At 37.7% G+C, this 13,684-nt stretch overlaps 2 protein-coding genes across 3 annotated transcripts; one reads left to right on the top strand and one right to left on the bottom strand.

Annotated features, from left to right (window-relative positions):
• The first annotated feature begins 4,557 nt into the window (after nt 1-4,557).
• On the top strand, nt 4,558-5,966 carry LOC121794568 (universal stress protein PHOS32-like). Its single transcript, XM_042192781.1, has 4 exons — nt 4,558-4,810; nt 4,919-5,028; nt 5,115-5,233; nt 5,705-5,966. The coding sequence occupies exons 1-4, from the start codon at nt 4,636-4,638 to the stop codon at nt 5,793-5,795; spliced, it is 495 nt and encodes a 164-aa protein (XP_042048715.1). The 5' UTR covers nt 4,558-4,635; the 3' UTR covers nt 5,796-5,966.
• Nucleotides 5,967-8,236: 2,270 nt separating this feature from the next.
• Nucleotides 8,237-12,767, bottom strand: LOC121809724 (DEAD-box ATP-dependent RNA helicase 8-like). 2 transcript variants are annotated; one of them, XM_042210504.1, is made up of 11 exons: nt 12,675-12,739; nt 12,224-12,531; nt 11,844-11,904; nt 11,020-11,254; nt 10,306-10,544; nt 9,593-9,844; nt 9,300-9,480; nt 8,983-9,071; nt 8,829-8,902; nt 8,613-8,738; nt 8,237-8,496 (listed from the first exon to the last, which is right to left on the bottom strand). In XM_042210504.1, exons 2-10 carry the CDS (start codon nt 12,520-12,522, stop codon nt 8,660-8,662), a joined length of 1,509 nt encoding a protein of 502 aa, XP_042066438.1. In that variant the 5' UTR covers nt 12,523-12,531; nt 12,675-12,739; the 3' UTR covers nt 8,237-8,496; nt 8,613-8,659. The 2 variants fall into 2 exon arrangements, with proteins under 2 accessions (XP_042066438.1, XP_042066429.1); XM_042210495.1 differs by having other exon boundaries at nt 12,224-12,767.
• Between the last annotated feature and the right edge of the window lie 917 nt (nt 12,768-13,684).

Genomic DNA, 13,684 nt, shown 5'->3' with positions numbered 1-13,684 from the left:
TAACGTCCATAAGAGGAGCTCGAAACCATGTTTTATTATTAGGAACCTAGCTAGTTGAAGTTTGATTACTCTATGAATAATAAATAAGCGTTTCTTCGTAAGTCCACTCTTGGAGTTAGTAATATGTTAATTAATTAAGTTCATAGAAGATATTGATTAATTAATGGACGTTTCTATCTTAAGCACGAGAAATGAACGACAAACAATGGAAACCCGGAATACTTGTAATTTCGGATTTGGATGGGCAGTGCAATATTACTTTTGTATTGGCTGCTCGTAATATTCCAATATAAGCTTATATTAAATTGTGGGTTCTATTTAATTAGTAAGAAGCTAATTGGGGGATGCCATATCCAAATTCTTCTATAGATCTCTGACTGAGCCCAATATGTGACTTAATATAAATAGGAGAATAAAGGAGACAGAAAATAGACTTAATTACCATCATAATTTTCGCCCTCTATCTTTCTGGAAGAGGGACGATTTTCAGCTCCATCCGTGAGCAGTTTCCATCTTATTTATTCAAGTCATAGTATTCTGGTGAGATTAGCCCACACTGATATCAGTTTGTAGTCTGGGAACCAGTCAGAAGATCCGTGGTTTAGTACTCAAGATCTTCACGTGGAGAAGGTGCTAGCCAACTTCGATTCTTTGGAGAATCAACGAGGTAAATTGGCTAATTTCGTAGTAAGCATGATTTAGGTTTCAATTACGCTAAAGCATGATTAAATTTAAGTTATGAGCATGATACATGCGAGAATTACGCGAATAGATTTTGTCTAAATAATCTGCTAAATAGATCAAGATAGTATGTGATCAATTGCATGCACGCTTCCGCTGCCAACCCCTACAGATTTACCATATTTTGCAACCATTTGCCTTATTTGGAAGGGGCGATTTTTCCTCTATATATAGCCCCTCAAGTTTCATCATTATTATCATCTGTTTGCAACATATTTTCTAGAGATTAAAAGTTAGAGTACTTCATTGTGCAAGGAGTTGAAGAAGGAATCAAGAACGTCAAAGTTACAAGGATTCAACATTTGGGTTTTATTTGCTTTAGTTTTATGTTCCAATTGTTTTCCCTTCAATCTATATTTTTAGATTATTCTCTCATGTGTAACTAAATTCATAGGATTTTAGGGATGTGTTAATAACGACTTTGGTTATACAATTCCTTTTCTATTTAATATCCGTTTTGTTCTTACTTTGTTTCTTCCTTAAGTTGTTGGATAATGCTTCACGTTTGAGTGACACATTCTGTGATGAATTAATATAACTTGCTACATAATCGTGAGATGAGGTTGGCGAGTTAGATCCACTTAATAGACACTACAATTAGCTTCCTTTAGAACGACACTGTTAATTGAGAGTGAAGACTTTTTAAGGGTCTTAGGAGCTTTTAGGAGTTACGTATTTAGGATTGACAACCCTAATGTTTATAACCAACGTTTGCATCGCATGAGCATAAACTAGGTGACTCGTTCTATCAAAGTAAGAACTGTGCTAGGGTATTGTAGTTGGAATTTGTATAACCATAACTGTGAACGCACATCCCTGGAATTCCCTTATCTCTATACTTTTTTCTCCGTGATTTATTTGCAATTAGTTGTTTATTTGCTTTCAAATTGTTTTGTTTTAAAAAATCTTCAAATCTTTCGGTTTTTTCAAATAGTAATTGAGTTTTAGTAGAGGGTAGCCAGTCTGTGATTGTTTTCTCCGTGATCAATATCAGGTACTAACCTTTAGCTATACTATTCCTACTCTGTATACTTGCAAGTATTTATAGTGCTAATAAAAAGTGCACCACCTCCCGTACTTTTTTCTCCCTATCCATCTTACTTTACCAATTTTCTCATTAAAACTCGTGTCGTCCACAAATGTGAGTATTTTTTGTGGATGGAGGGAGAATTTATTTCAGCTGAAGGTTTCCATTGAATCTAGTTAGAGTTAGTTTGTCAACTCATATCACACTATCTTTTTAGTACTCTCCCCGTCCCATAAAAATAAGGACACTTTCCTTTTCCATCCGTCCCATAAAAATGTCTCATTTCCATATATGGAAAGTTCTCTCAAACTCATTACTCATATACATCAACTTATACTACTAGAATTCATCGTTAAACACTAATAATAATGTGGATCTCACTAAATTACCCTTCTTTTCGTCTATTTTACTTTACCAGTTATGCTTTAATTTCTATGCCATCCCAAATGTTCATATTTTTTTTGGGACGGAAGAAGTATATAGATATACTCCGTATATATTATTAAAATAATAATTATTATATATAGTTAAAAATATTGACTATCTTTAACAAATTATATAGTCACTTAAAACCTTTATTACTATCTAGTATGTTTGTCATTAATTGCGACATATAGAATATAAATATTACTCTTATTTACGTATTGGGCTAGTAGTTGGATCGATTCAAGACTAGCCTTCACAATCTTCATAGCATCCAGTTCAATTTAAAAGGCCCATTCATTTATATAAAAATTTATTTGGCCCACAACATTCTTCACTTAGATCTACAAATTAATTTGAGTTAGATCTTGCATTTAATTTCAATCATATAATCTTTACATAAAAAAATATAAATCAATCAATTATCCGTACGTTCTTGCGAAATTATTAGGACCAATTTCTTAGTTCACACATTCTATTACCTATTCTTATCGAATAGGAATAATATATGAAGTTATAGTTAAATATTGTAATCATGATCCACCTAAATCTGTTGATAATATTGTAATTTATTCATTACAATAAAATATCTTAAACTTGATCAAATTCTTTGGCATGTGTAATTGTATTTATTAAGTTAGAAATTGGAATGGACAAAGGAAGTAGCAAGGAAGCTTCGTTTACTTCATCTTCGAATATGTGTCAACCAATTTGCTTTGTGCTGTTCATATGTTAGAAAGGCTTCTCACACTTCTGACCTCCAAATTTTAATCACATCGTTATACTCCCTCCGTTGCATAGTTGTGGGGTTATTTTTCTATTTCAGGACGATCCAACAGAGTAGAGTCATTTCCTTATTTAGCAAAAAATAACACTTTTCCTCTCACTTACTTTTTCCCCTCTTACTTTATTCTATCTATTTTTTTCTATTTCCTATTTTATTATCTCTTCACTTAATATAGTACTTCCTCCGTCCTACAAAGATTGTTCCATTTTTTCCATTTTTGCCCGTCCCACAAAATTTGTCTCATTTCACTTTTTACCATTTTTGATAGTGGACCTTATATTCCACTAACTCATTCCTACTCACATTTTATTATAAAACTAATATATAAAAGTAGAACCCGCATTCCACTAATTTTTTCAATGAACTTTTTATTACACATTGTTTCAAATAGATTTCCATCTTCTACCCCCCCCCCCCCCCCTCTCTCTCTCTCTCTATTGAAGTCGCCTCTCTTGGTACGATGCTTTGGCCGGCGATGGCTGTGCAAAGGTTCAGTGGTCGTGGTCGCCGGTGCACAACCGCTCTCTCCACTCGGCCGCCGACACCCTCCGTCAATTTCTATCTCTCTCTCTATCGATTGAAGTTGATGTGTTTCTCTTCTTTCCGCCCAAAAATGGTCGGCGACTGTAGCGCAGGTGTCTGGTGGTAGTGGTTGCTGGGCATAGCCGCCGACACACCTACCTCCGTCGTATTCTTCAATTTTGGCAGATCTGAGATGGTGATGAGGTTGGACTGTTGATGTTCCAAATCTGAGCTTCGATTTTTTGTAAATTGCTTCAATAGATTTATTCAATCATCATTTAGGCCACCGATGTTGATAGATGATTTGTTCTGGAGCTGAGCTTCGTGTTCTATGAATTTGTTACTGCTGCTGGAAATTTTACACAAATTGTGGCAGTGATGATTTCTTCTAAGATCTTGAGTCTTCTGTTGATTTCTTCGCTAATCCGAGAGCTTCGAAAGTGGTGCCAGTTTGAAAATTTGTGAAGCATCACTTTGCATCACTTTCCTTTCTACTCCATAAAATCAGAAATTAATTATCGATTATTCTGAATTTTTTTCGATTCTTCTCTATTGCTAAGATGGAATATGGTCGCTAATTTATATTACAGTAGAACACGATAATGAATAATTATTAGAATTCAAACTTCTAACTATAGTTGATGAATAATCATTAGAATCAAAACTTCAGATTAGAGTTGTAAATAATCGAACAAGTGAGGTAAATTGCATATATAATTGCTTATTTATATGGAGCATGCAATAAGGCATATTTGTCATTTCATGTTTTATCACTGAAATAATCCCGAGCAATATCTAGTCTACAAAACAACATCACAAAACCATATCCAGATGTTATCCTACTTCTGGCCCAAAAATTTAATCTCAAATTATTTATCATGCTATATCCAATCCCCGCTATAAAACGAGCCCTTAAAGAAATCTTAAAACTGGCCCCACACGCTCTCCATTTAATATTATGATAATGACATTTATTAGAGAATAATTACAATGAGCTTAGCACACGGTATTCCCTACTAATAATCGAGTCCACAATTATAAATCTGTTTATTTAGCTTTTTTGTTTACTCACGCAACTGTTGTGCCATTGTGGTCTTCCCTCCATTTCATACCAACGAAATCTAGAGAGAGAAAAATGGTGAAAGACAGGAAAATCGGAGTGGCGATGGATTTCTCCAAGAGCAGCAAGGCGGCGCTGCAGTGGTCGATCGACAATCTCGCCGACAAAGGCGACACATTCTACCTCATCCACATCAAATCTCACTCCTCCGATGAATCGCGCAACAAGCTCTGGGCGGAATCCGGTTCTCGTAAGCTTCCTTCGATTCTCCGATCTTAGATCGTCGCGATGCTCGTATATATACTCCGATTTCGACTCTTTTCCTCATTAATTGTGTTTTTATCGGGTGAAATTCTAGCTCTGATTCCGTTGTCGGAGTTTCGTGTGCCTGAGGTGATGAAGAAGTACGATGTGCCTACTGATATCGAACTTCTCGATATGCTGGACACTGCAACTAGGCAAAAAGAGGTTATCACTCTCTCTATGTCTATTTTTATTTTGAAGTTTTCAGTAGTTGATTTTTGGTAATGAAATGTGTTTGATTAATTGATTAGATTACTGTGGTGACGAAGTTGTTCTGGGGAGATGCAAGAGAGAAGATCTGCGAAGCTGCTGAAGATATGAAGCTTGATTCATTGGTTATGGGTAGCAGGGGCATCAGCACCATCAAGAGGTATTTTTCTTTTTATTTACTACTCCTATGTTTTAGCTTTGGAAATTTTAATAAATATATTCTGATTTATCACATTTTAGTCCGAGTTTCAAATTGAAATTAATCTACTGATGAACATCGGTGGTTTTAACTTTACGTTTCTCCTTTAGACTAGTAGGTGGAAGTCAAAATTTGGATATTTTAGGCTGATAATTACAAAATTAGGCCGAAAACAAGTGGAATTACACGATTTTTCTAGTTTGTAAGTTGTAACTTTGTATGATTCAGATTGTTAGGTCAGTCCAATCGTTACCAAATTCAAAACAATTTTCTTTTCAAATAAAATAAATGAATGCACGCATCCACCATAATAAATGAGGGAATGTTTGTAATAATACACCTAAGCTAACACTATTCTCATAGTATTCTTGAAGAATTGAATGGAATAGATTTCTTTTTCGTTGGATTTATTGTTTAATTGTGGATGGATAGGATAATTCTTGGAAGCGTGACGAACTACGTGATTTCAACTGCAACCTGCCCGGTCACTATAGTAAAGGACTCCGACTTCCACAAGAAGTGATATTTTTTTAAAGATATTTGTGATTGTAATAATTCAACAACTCCTCATCGTCTTTCGCTTTTGCTTATAAGTTGTGGACTATTACTTTATATGTGGGGTATATCTCTATGTCCACATCAAATCTATGTCTCATTCATGTTCGATTTAATTGTTTACTCAGACTATCCGCAACGCTGTCTCTTATCTATCTCTTAACCGTCTCATCCCTTAACTATTCATGGGTCTCACTGTACTTTTCACTTCATCTCTTAACCATCTCATCCCTTAACTATTCATTCAATTTCATTTTTTTTATTTCCAACAAATTCAATTAATAAAAACACACTTCATTAAATAAGATAAAATTACAATTTAAAATCTTAAAAAAATAAAAAAAACACATAATTAAAAAAACACATAATTAAAATCTAAAAAAATAAATAAAAAGGACATAATTTAAAATACTAGAAATTAAAAATTACACGCTTAAAAACTACTCCGCCGGCGAATCATCCTCCGAAGCGGTGCACTCAAGCCACCTGTAGGTGGAATACCAATTTGTCTTGCCATATACTCAATTCCTGCAAGATGGGCTTGATATTGGGGAGGCGTCATGCGGGAAGTGTCAGCCATCGTGGCGGTCAAGTACATGGACAATAGGGTGTTCAAGCCCGAGACCGAGCCCGCCTGGCTTGATTCACCTCGGCCCCTCCTCCCTCTAGCCGCCTTCGCCGCATTGGTCCCTTGCGGCTAACGGCGCCCACTGGAGGAGCCCCCTGCATCGGTGGTCGTGCCCTCAACTTCTTGTGAGGCGTTGCCTGACCCGCCCTCACTAGACGAGTATTGGCCACCCGCCGTGTGCTTCGTGCGTTTCTAGCTCGAGCCCGTGCTTGGCTGGACACCGCCAACCCACCTTTCAACGTCTTTGACCACCTCCCAAACATCGACATGTTTGAATTATTTGCCGTTGTAGTAAAAAAAGACTCGCATAGCCGCTCTCAGAATGTCGGCTCCACTGGCTCCGCTTTGGTAATTCGCCACTTCATTCTTGTAGATCCTGCAAAATATTTTGACATCTCTGTCGACTCGGTCATAATGACTGTGGAGCATCTTCATGGTGCGGCGGCGGGACCCCTTTGGCTTGTTCTCGTTGTAGGCGTCGGTGACCTTTTCCCAAAAATACTTGCGGGTTTGTTGATTCCCGACGATGGGATCATACGAGACGCTGACCCAAGCGTTGAACAGATTCATCATGTCCTTGCAGCTGTATGGATGACGGCCTACATCCTCTTCCTCCACGGCGTCGAATGCGCGACCCCCGGAGCTTCCACCGCCTTGTCCTCCTTCCGGATTGGGTTCATCCGAAAAATCCTCCCTAATTTGGGATAATCCCTGCGATTGCCCATACCTCGGGGCGGAGGGACGAGAGTATGCATCCACATCAAAATAGGGTGGTTGGTACGCTGCCGGCGTCGACGAGCCTTGGATGCCCGGTGTCGACGAACCGGAACCGGAAGCACCCAAGACATTGTACATGCCCCCCAGTCGCAAAACGTGTTCAAGTCATAGCCGTCGGAGCCGCCAGAGTTTCCGTCGCCGGACATTTTGAGATGAAAATTGGAGAGGTGAGATGAAAATTGGAGAGAAGAGAGATGAATTGAGAAGAATAGATGTGTGTTTGTGTGTATAATGAGAATGAAAGAGGAGCATTTATAGAATAAAAAAAGAAAAAAATTAAAATATTACCGTTGAACGGTAATACGGTAATATTACCGTTGAACAGTAATATTACCGTTTTTTAATTTTTATTTATTTATTTATTTTTATTAAAATCGAATTTTAAAAAAATTATTTATTGCGTCAGCATGACGACGAGTGGGCGTCACGCCTAGCGCCAACGCTCGCCACGTGGCGCTGGCGCGTGGCGAGGCGTCTCGCCAACCCACCCTCGGGGCCGAGACGTCCGCCGAGCCGAGACCGAGATGTATGGTTGCATCTCCGTCTCGCTGCCATCTTATCTCGCCGAGACGAGACCGAGAGGGGGGAGAGACGCGTTGCAGCCCTTATTCCTTTTGCACCATTATATAATTTGATTAGTTATTAAAGCACTCTCCTTAATTTATGGTTTTACGTCTCAATACCATTTTTTGCTTTTAATATGGAGTAACTTAAACCAGTATATCTTAAAATAAAAAAAGTAATGTAATAGTAATAAATATTTCTATCTAAACATCAAATCTAAACTACAGAATTTTTTCTCCCTTCTAATACATGTTCAATTATTCTTCTTGCATCTCCTATCCCTTAATTCTAACCACTCAACTCTGAATAAAGTGCATATAAATATGCACCGAGACAAAGCAATTATTTTTGTTGGAAGATAAACATAATACTTTATACATGATCGCAAAATCAAACAAAAATTGATAAAATGAAAAAAGATAATCTGGACTCACAAAAAATATGGAAAAACAAGAAAAGAAATACTGCTGATTAAGAAAAATAACCAGTAAAGTTGTTAACAGAGACGAAGCAAATATTTTTATTAGGGATTGAACATACAGAAAAGCAGGTCCTAGACATAGAGCTCAAACTTTTAAGCAAGTCTTTTGTACCCAACAATACGATACGATTTTGGATAAATCTCCGATGGGCAATTGATTGAACGCGCAAGTTCCATAGTGGGACAAATGTCGCTGCCATAGAAAGACGACAAATGTCGCTGCCATAGAAAGACGACGGCAATCAATAAATAGGACAGATAAGTTTGCATTAGTACAGACATTTGCAGATAATCTCAAGTGGAAAACTATGACATGGGTTTGATTGAAAACTCACCAGCTTTACCCCATTCCAACCATGAAAACCGATGACACCACCACATCTCACAGACAGTATATACCTTGATCTATATGTGGAGGGATCTGCTTTATCTCAGTCCCTAGTTCTTGCTCAATTCTATACCTGAAAAGTGATAGAATAATTTAGAGAAAGCCTTCTCCAAAAACATGACCTGGTAAACTAGTTCAAGGGAACTGAAAAATGATATCATACAGATTGAACCGATCCTCGTATGTGATCAGATTCACAGCTAAACCAAGGTGCCCAAACCTTCCAGATCGACCAACCTGGTATATAGCAATAATAGGAATAAGATAATCAACACAGAAACATATTTGTGAGGATAAAACTAAAAGAATCAACATACCCTGTGTAAATATGTTTCTGAATTCTTAGGGAAATCAAAATTGATGACAACATTAACTGCTTGAATATCTATACCTCTTGTAAATAAATCTACACAAAATGAAAAAGTATTAATATTCTAAGCACATCGGCAATATGTTCTTCCATAAAAAAAATATTGCAACAGTAACAAGGTTAAATTACAAGATGAAAAATAGTTAGAGAGCAAAAATAATATTTTGACATGATCATCAGCGGAATAGATAAAGGTAAACATGATTTCAGGCAAAACAAAACTGACTAAGAAGAATTCAGAAAACTGAGGTCTAAAAAACAAACCAGTGCAAACTAGATTTCTGCAGGCACCATTACGGAAGTCATGGAATACCCTGTTGCGATGATCTTGGAGCATTTTAGCATGAATATAGAAACATGAATACCCAAGTTCAGTGATTTTCTTGGCAAGAAGCTCAACTCTATTCACGGAATTGCAGAAAATGATTGACTGGTTAATTTGAAGCTGTTTGCAAAAATGATAAACAAGTCAAGTTCAAGAAACATGTACTAATTATAAACATGTCTTTATAACTATGTAATATGTGTATATGTGCATACATAAATGAGATTAGAACCTTAGAAAAGAGTGTGTTGAGGCAGTGAACTTTCTGCCTTTCTTCCACAAACGCATAAAATTGGGTTATACCCTTCAGGGTTAGCTCGTCCATGAGGTTGATGATATAGGGCCTACGTAGGTATCGATCTTTGAAGTTTTTTACAGTGACAGGGAATGTGGCGGAGAACATAAGGATCTGACGATTTGTAGGCAAGAAGCTAATTAACTCCTCAATAGAAGGCTGAAACTCCGGAGACAAAAGCTTATCTGCCTGAAAGATATTAGCACAAGGGTAAGAGTGACCCACTTTATACATGCCGATAATCAATGCTTGAAATGTTACAATGACAGAACATAATACCTCCAATGATACTCTTAAACCCAAAATATAGTAAGAAAATAGCTCCAATGGTACCTCAAAACCCATCTCGTTTCAAAGAAGTACCTATTTTTGGGTTTACACTATAACATACCCAAATCACTTTATGAGATTTTGTGAATCTAAAAAGTGAGTGGATAGAGAATATTCTTTTTTAAGTTTGAGTTTAACGTAAATGGTTGGAGTAAAATACTATTTGACGACATTAAATGGGTTTGAGTTTGATATAAATGGTTGGAGATGCTCTTAGCCGAGAAAATGTAGCAACAAAACCCAAAACCAAGAAGATAACAATTATTCCAATTCAAAATGCATGAGCATATAACAGTTAAAAATATTCCTAGAATACTTACCTCATCCATTATAAGCATATTGCACTCATCCAAGTGGCAAACCCCTTTTCTAGAAAGATCAAGAATTCTTCCAGGAGTCCCAACAAGTAAATGAACTGGCTGATACAGCCGCATTATGTCATCCTTTAGGCTAGTTCCACCAGTAGTGGCCATGACTTCAATTTGTAAGTGCTTCCCAAGTTCTTTACATACTTGTGACGTTTGAAGAGCCAATTCTCTGGTTGGGACAAGAATAACAGCTGCAAACAAGAACACCAAACAAGAACAGAGTCAAAAACAGCTTAAAATCAAATATTGAGAAAATATAACTAAAGCTTACTGAAGATTGATTATGCATATGGAAACTGGCACGACTTAGTAAATATATTGGAAGGTAGTATACACATTAATAAAGGTAAATTTAAATGCCAAAATGGTCTTATGCAAGAATTAGCTGCTAAATGAGGGATCTAGTGTAGCCCATGATTCCATGAATGACATATCCAGTATTACCAAAGACTTAAAAAGAAATTTCACATAGTCAGTATCCATCTTCATGCATCTTAAGTCTTAATATTTCATTTGCAACAACTTATACACTACAGGAAAATACAATTTATAAATCCATACACCACATTTCTCTTGTGCTCAGTTAGAGAGCACAAAGTTAAATACTAGTGGTCATAGAGACAAGGCCATATACATTTGCAGGAAACCAAACAGTGCGATTCAAACCTTGAATATAGTTCTTATCTTGATCAATTTTCTCCAAAGCAGGAATGCAAAAGGCAGCTGTTTTCCCAGTTCCATTTTTGGCCCTGGCCAATATATCACTTCCCGTGAGAACAATAGGAATACTCTCCTCTTGGATAGGAGATGGTCTTTCAAAACCCTTCTCATATATTCCCATTAGTAGCTCACGCTTCAAAAAGTAGTCTTCAAATTCATTTCCTTTGGTAGCTGTAACATCCTGAAAGACAAAAAAAAAAGCAATAAGGATACTAGTTATGCAGCACTACAGTAACAACATGCTGAAATAAATGGCGAAATATGCGCATATAAGCCATCACCTAGAATCTAAAACTTAACAACAATATCCATCTCAAACTTGCTTAGTTAAAGATACACAGTACAACTTTTTTTGTCCAGCCAACATACTTCTATTTTTAAATTACACTCAGCCAGGATAGCAGTGGCAGCAAGTGATATCTCCAAACAGACAAGCTATATAATTTGAAAAGATGGCAACACCAGGTAAATTGTGTAAAAGAGTGAGGAAATCATTAAGGTAGTGTTATAGGTTTATAATCATGTCATGATCCAGCCCATAACTAGTCTTAGTCTAAGACAACCTGTATAGTGTTATTACTCGACAGGATTGAATCAGCTGCGACATCATAAAAGTGCCAGTAGAAAACAACCAACTTTATAAACAAACCTATTGTAAAATGAGAGTAAGCACGCACACATGAGTCTGACCCTGTGAGAGCCTCATGTGGAAGAAACATTACCAATTCCAACAATACATTAACCATACAATGCAATTCCACAAACCTTACCTCAGTCCTATATCGGGTGTCTGGTGGGGGTAACTTCAATCGTTCTTTCCAATCTTGCGAACTGATTAAGAAAAAAAAGCCAGTATGTAACTTAAATAAAACTATGCATTAGAAGAATACCAACATATAGAAATGTGGGAAAAACCAAGGAAATGACCCGAGCAAAAAAGATACGAGACCAAACACACGCTACAGATCATATGAGCATCTCTAGCAAGTCGATCTTACGAGATTATTCTTAGTTAAAATACTACCTTGAATTAACAATGCCTAATTTCCTACACATCATTAACAACAATCCTCGACACTGGCATATGTTTAGTATCAGCTGATTATCATTCAAAATCTCAAGCGAATCTAATACAAAAAAAAAAATTGACCTCGAATCAATAGCTTCTGACTGTACAGTCTTCTCAACCTCATCAGCGGAGGAGTCCGCTGGCGGCGTTCTGCGCAGCCATTGCTGCGGCTGAGTGTTTTGCATCGATTGATTATTCTGAAAGTTCTGCGTTTGACTCCTCTGCCCATACTGTTGATTGTAAAATCTAGGTTGAAAATTAGGGTTTGCACCGCCGTAGTGGTTCATTCCACCTCCACCGTACTGGTTCATTCCACCTCCGCCGGAGCCTCCTCTGCCTCCGCCCATACCCGGCGGCGGGTATCTCGCACGTGAACTCATCGCACGGACCTAGTGGTAGTTAATGGATAGAAATTTAACCACACGACAAAATAAATCGGCAAATTTACGTGCAAATCTACGAATTGCTAAGAAATTTGTACAGAACCTCAACCTACAGAACGATCTACGTTACAAAAGGTTCTAAAAACTACCAAAATGTAAATTGCAGGTTAAATTGAGGAATTAATCCTGAGATTTTTGAAGCTAGGGCTTAGAAAACGAGCGTTGAAAGAGAGTAATGGGAAGTCTACACAGATGTGACCACTCTAGGGTGAGATAGATATTTATTTATTTGCTGAAATGGGTCTATACTTTGAAATTATTAAACACGATGCCCTACATTTTATAAATTAAGCTTTTTAGGAATTTTCAGTTATAAATATGAAAACATAAAATTATTAAGCATCAAAAATTGTTTTTCTTTTTGAAATAGTATGAGGCCATCCACATCGCATCTCGATGCGGTCTCGGTCTCGTCTAGAAGAGACAAGACCGCATCGAGACAACGATGCAATCCTCCATTTCGTCCCGGTCTCGTCCCTTGTCCCGTCCCGGAGGCAGAGCTGGCGCGCCAGCGCCACGTGGCGAGCGATGGTGCTAGGCTTGACGCCCACTCGCCGGCCTGCGAGTGGGTATCGTCACGCTGACGCAATAAATATTTTTTTTACATAAATTCGATTTTCAGAAGAAAAAAAATAAAAAAATAGCGGTAATTTTTTTTATTCTATAAATACTCCTCTTTCATTCTCATTCTACACACAAACACACATCTATTCTTTTCAAATCATCTCTCTTTCCTCTCCAATTTCTGTCAAAATGTCCGGCAACGGAAACTCTGGCGGCTCCGACGGCTATGACTTGAACACGTTTGGCGACTGGGGGCATGTACAATGTCTTGGGTGCTTTCGGTTCCGGTTCGTCGACGCCGGGCACCCAAGGCTCGTCGACGCCGGCGGCGTACCAAACACCATATTTTGATGTGGATGCATACTCTCGTCCCTCCGCCCCGAGGTATGGGCAATCGCAAGGATTATCCCAAATTAGGGAGAATTTTCCAGATGAACCCACTCCGGAAGGACCACGAGGCGGTGGAAGCTCCGGGGTTAGCGCATTCGACGCCGAGGAGGAGGAGGAGGAGGATGTAGGTCGTCATCCATACAGC

Source organism: Salvia splendens, chromosome 1, assembly GCF_004379255.2.
Source record: "Salvia splendens isolate huo1 chromosome 1, SspV2, whole genome shotgun sequence".
Taxonomy (NCBI): domain Eukaryota; kingdom Viridiplantae; phylum Streptophyta; class Magnoliopsida; order Lamiales; family Lamiaceae; genus Salvia; species Salvia splendens.
The sequence above is the reverse complement of the archived record's forward strand: the minus strand, read 5'-3'. Positions and strand labels throughout refer to the sequence as shown.

Bases quoted from the DNA above. Each gene is read 5' to 3' on its own strand.
- LOC121794568 (XM_042192781.1), top strand. From the start codon at position 4,636: ATGGTGAAAGACAGGAAAATCGGAGTGGCGATGGATTTCTCCAAGAGC. The intron at 4,811-4,918 runs GTAAGCTTCCTT...GTGAAATTCTAG, and splicing joins CTGGGCGGAATCCGGTTCTC to CTCTGATTCCGTTGTCGGAG. The intron at 5,029-5,114 runs GTTATCACTCTC...TTAATTGATTAG, and splicing joins CTGCAACTAGGCAAAAAGAG to ATTACTGTGGTGACGAAGTT.
- LOC121809724 (XM_042210495.1), bottom strand. From the start codon at position 12,522: ATGAGTTCACGTGCGAGATACCCGCCGCCGGGTATGGGCGGAGGCAGA. The intron at 11,255-11,843 runs GTAAGGTTTGTG...TTTGTCTTTCAG, and splicing joins ACACCCGATATAGGACTGAG to GATGTTACAGCTACCAAAGG. The intron at 8,739-8,828 runs GTATGATATCAT...ATCACTTTTCAG, and splicing joins TACGAGGATCGGTTCAATCT to GTATAGAATTGAGCAAGAAC.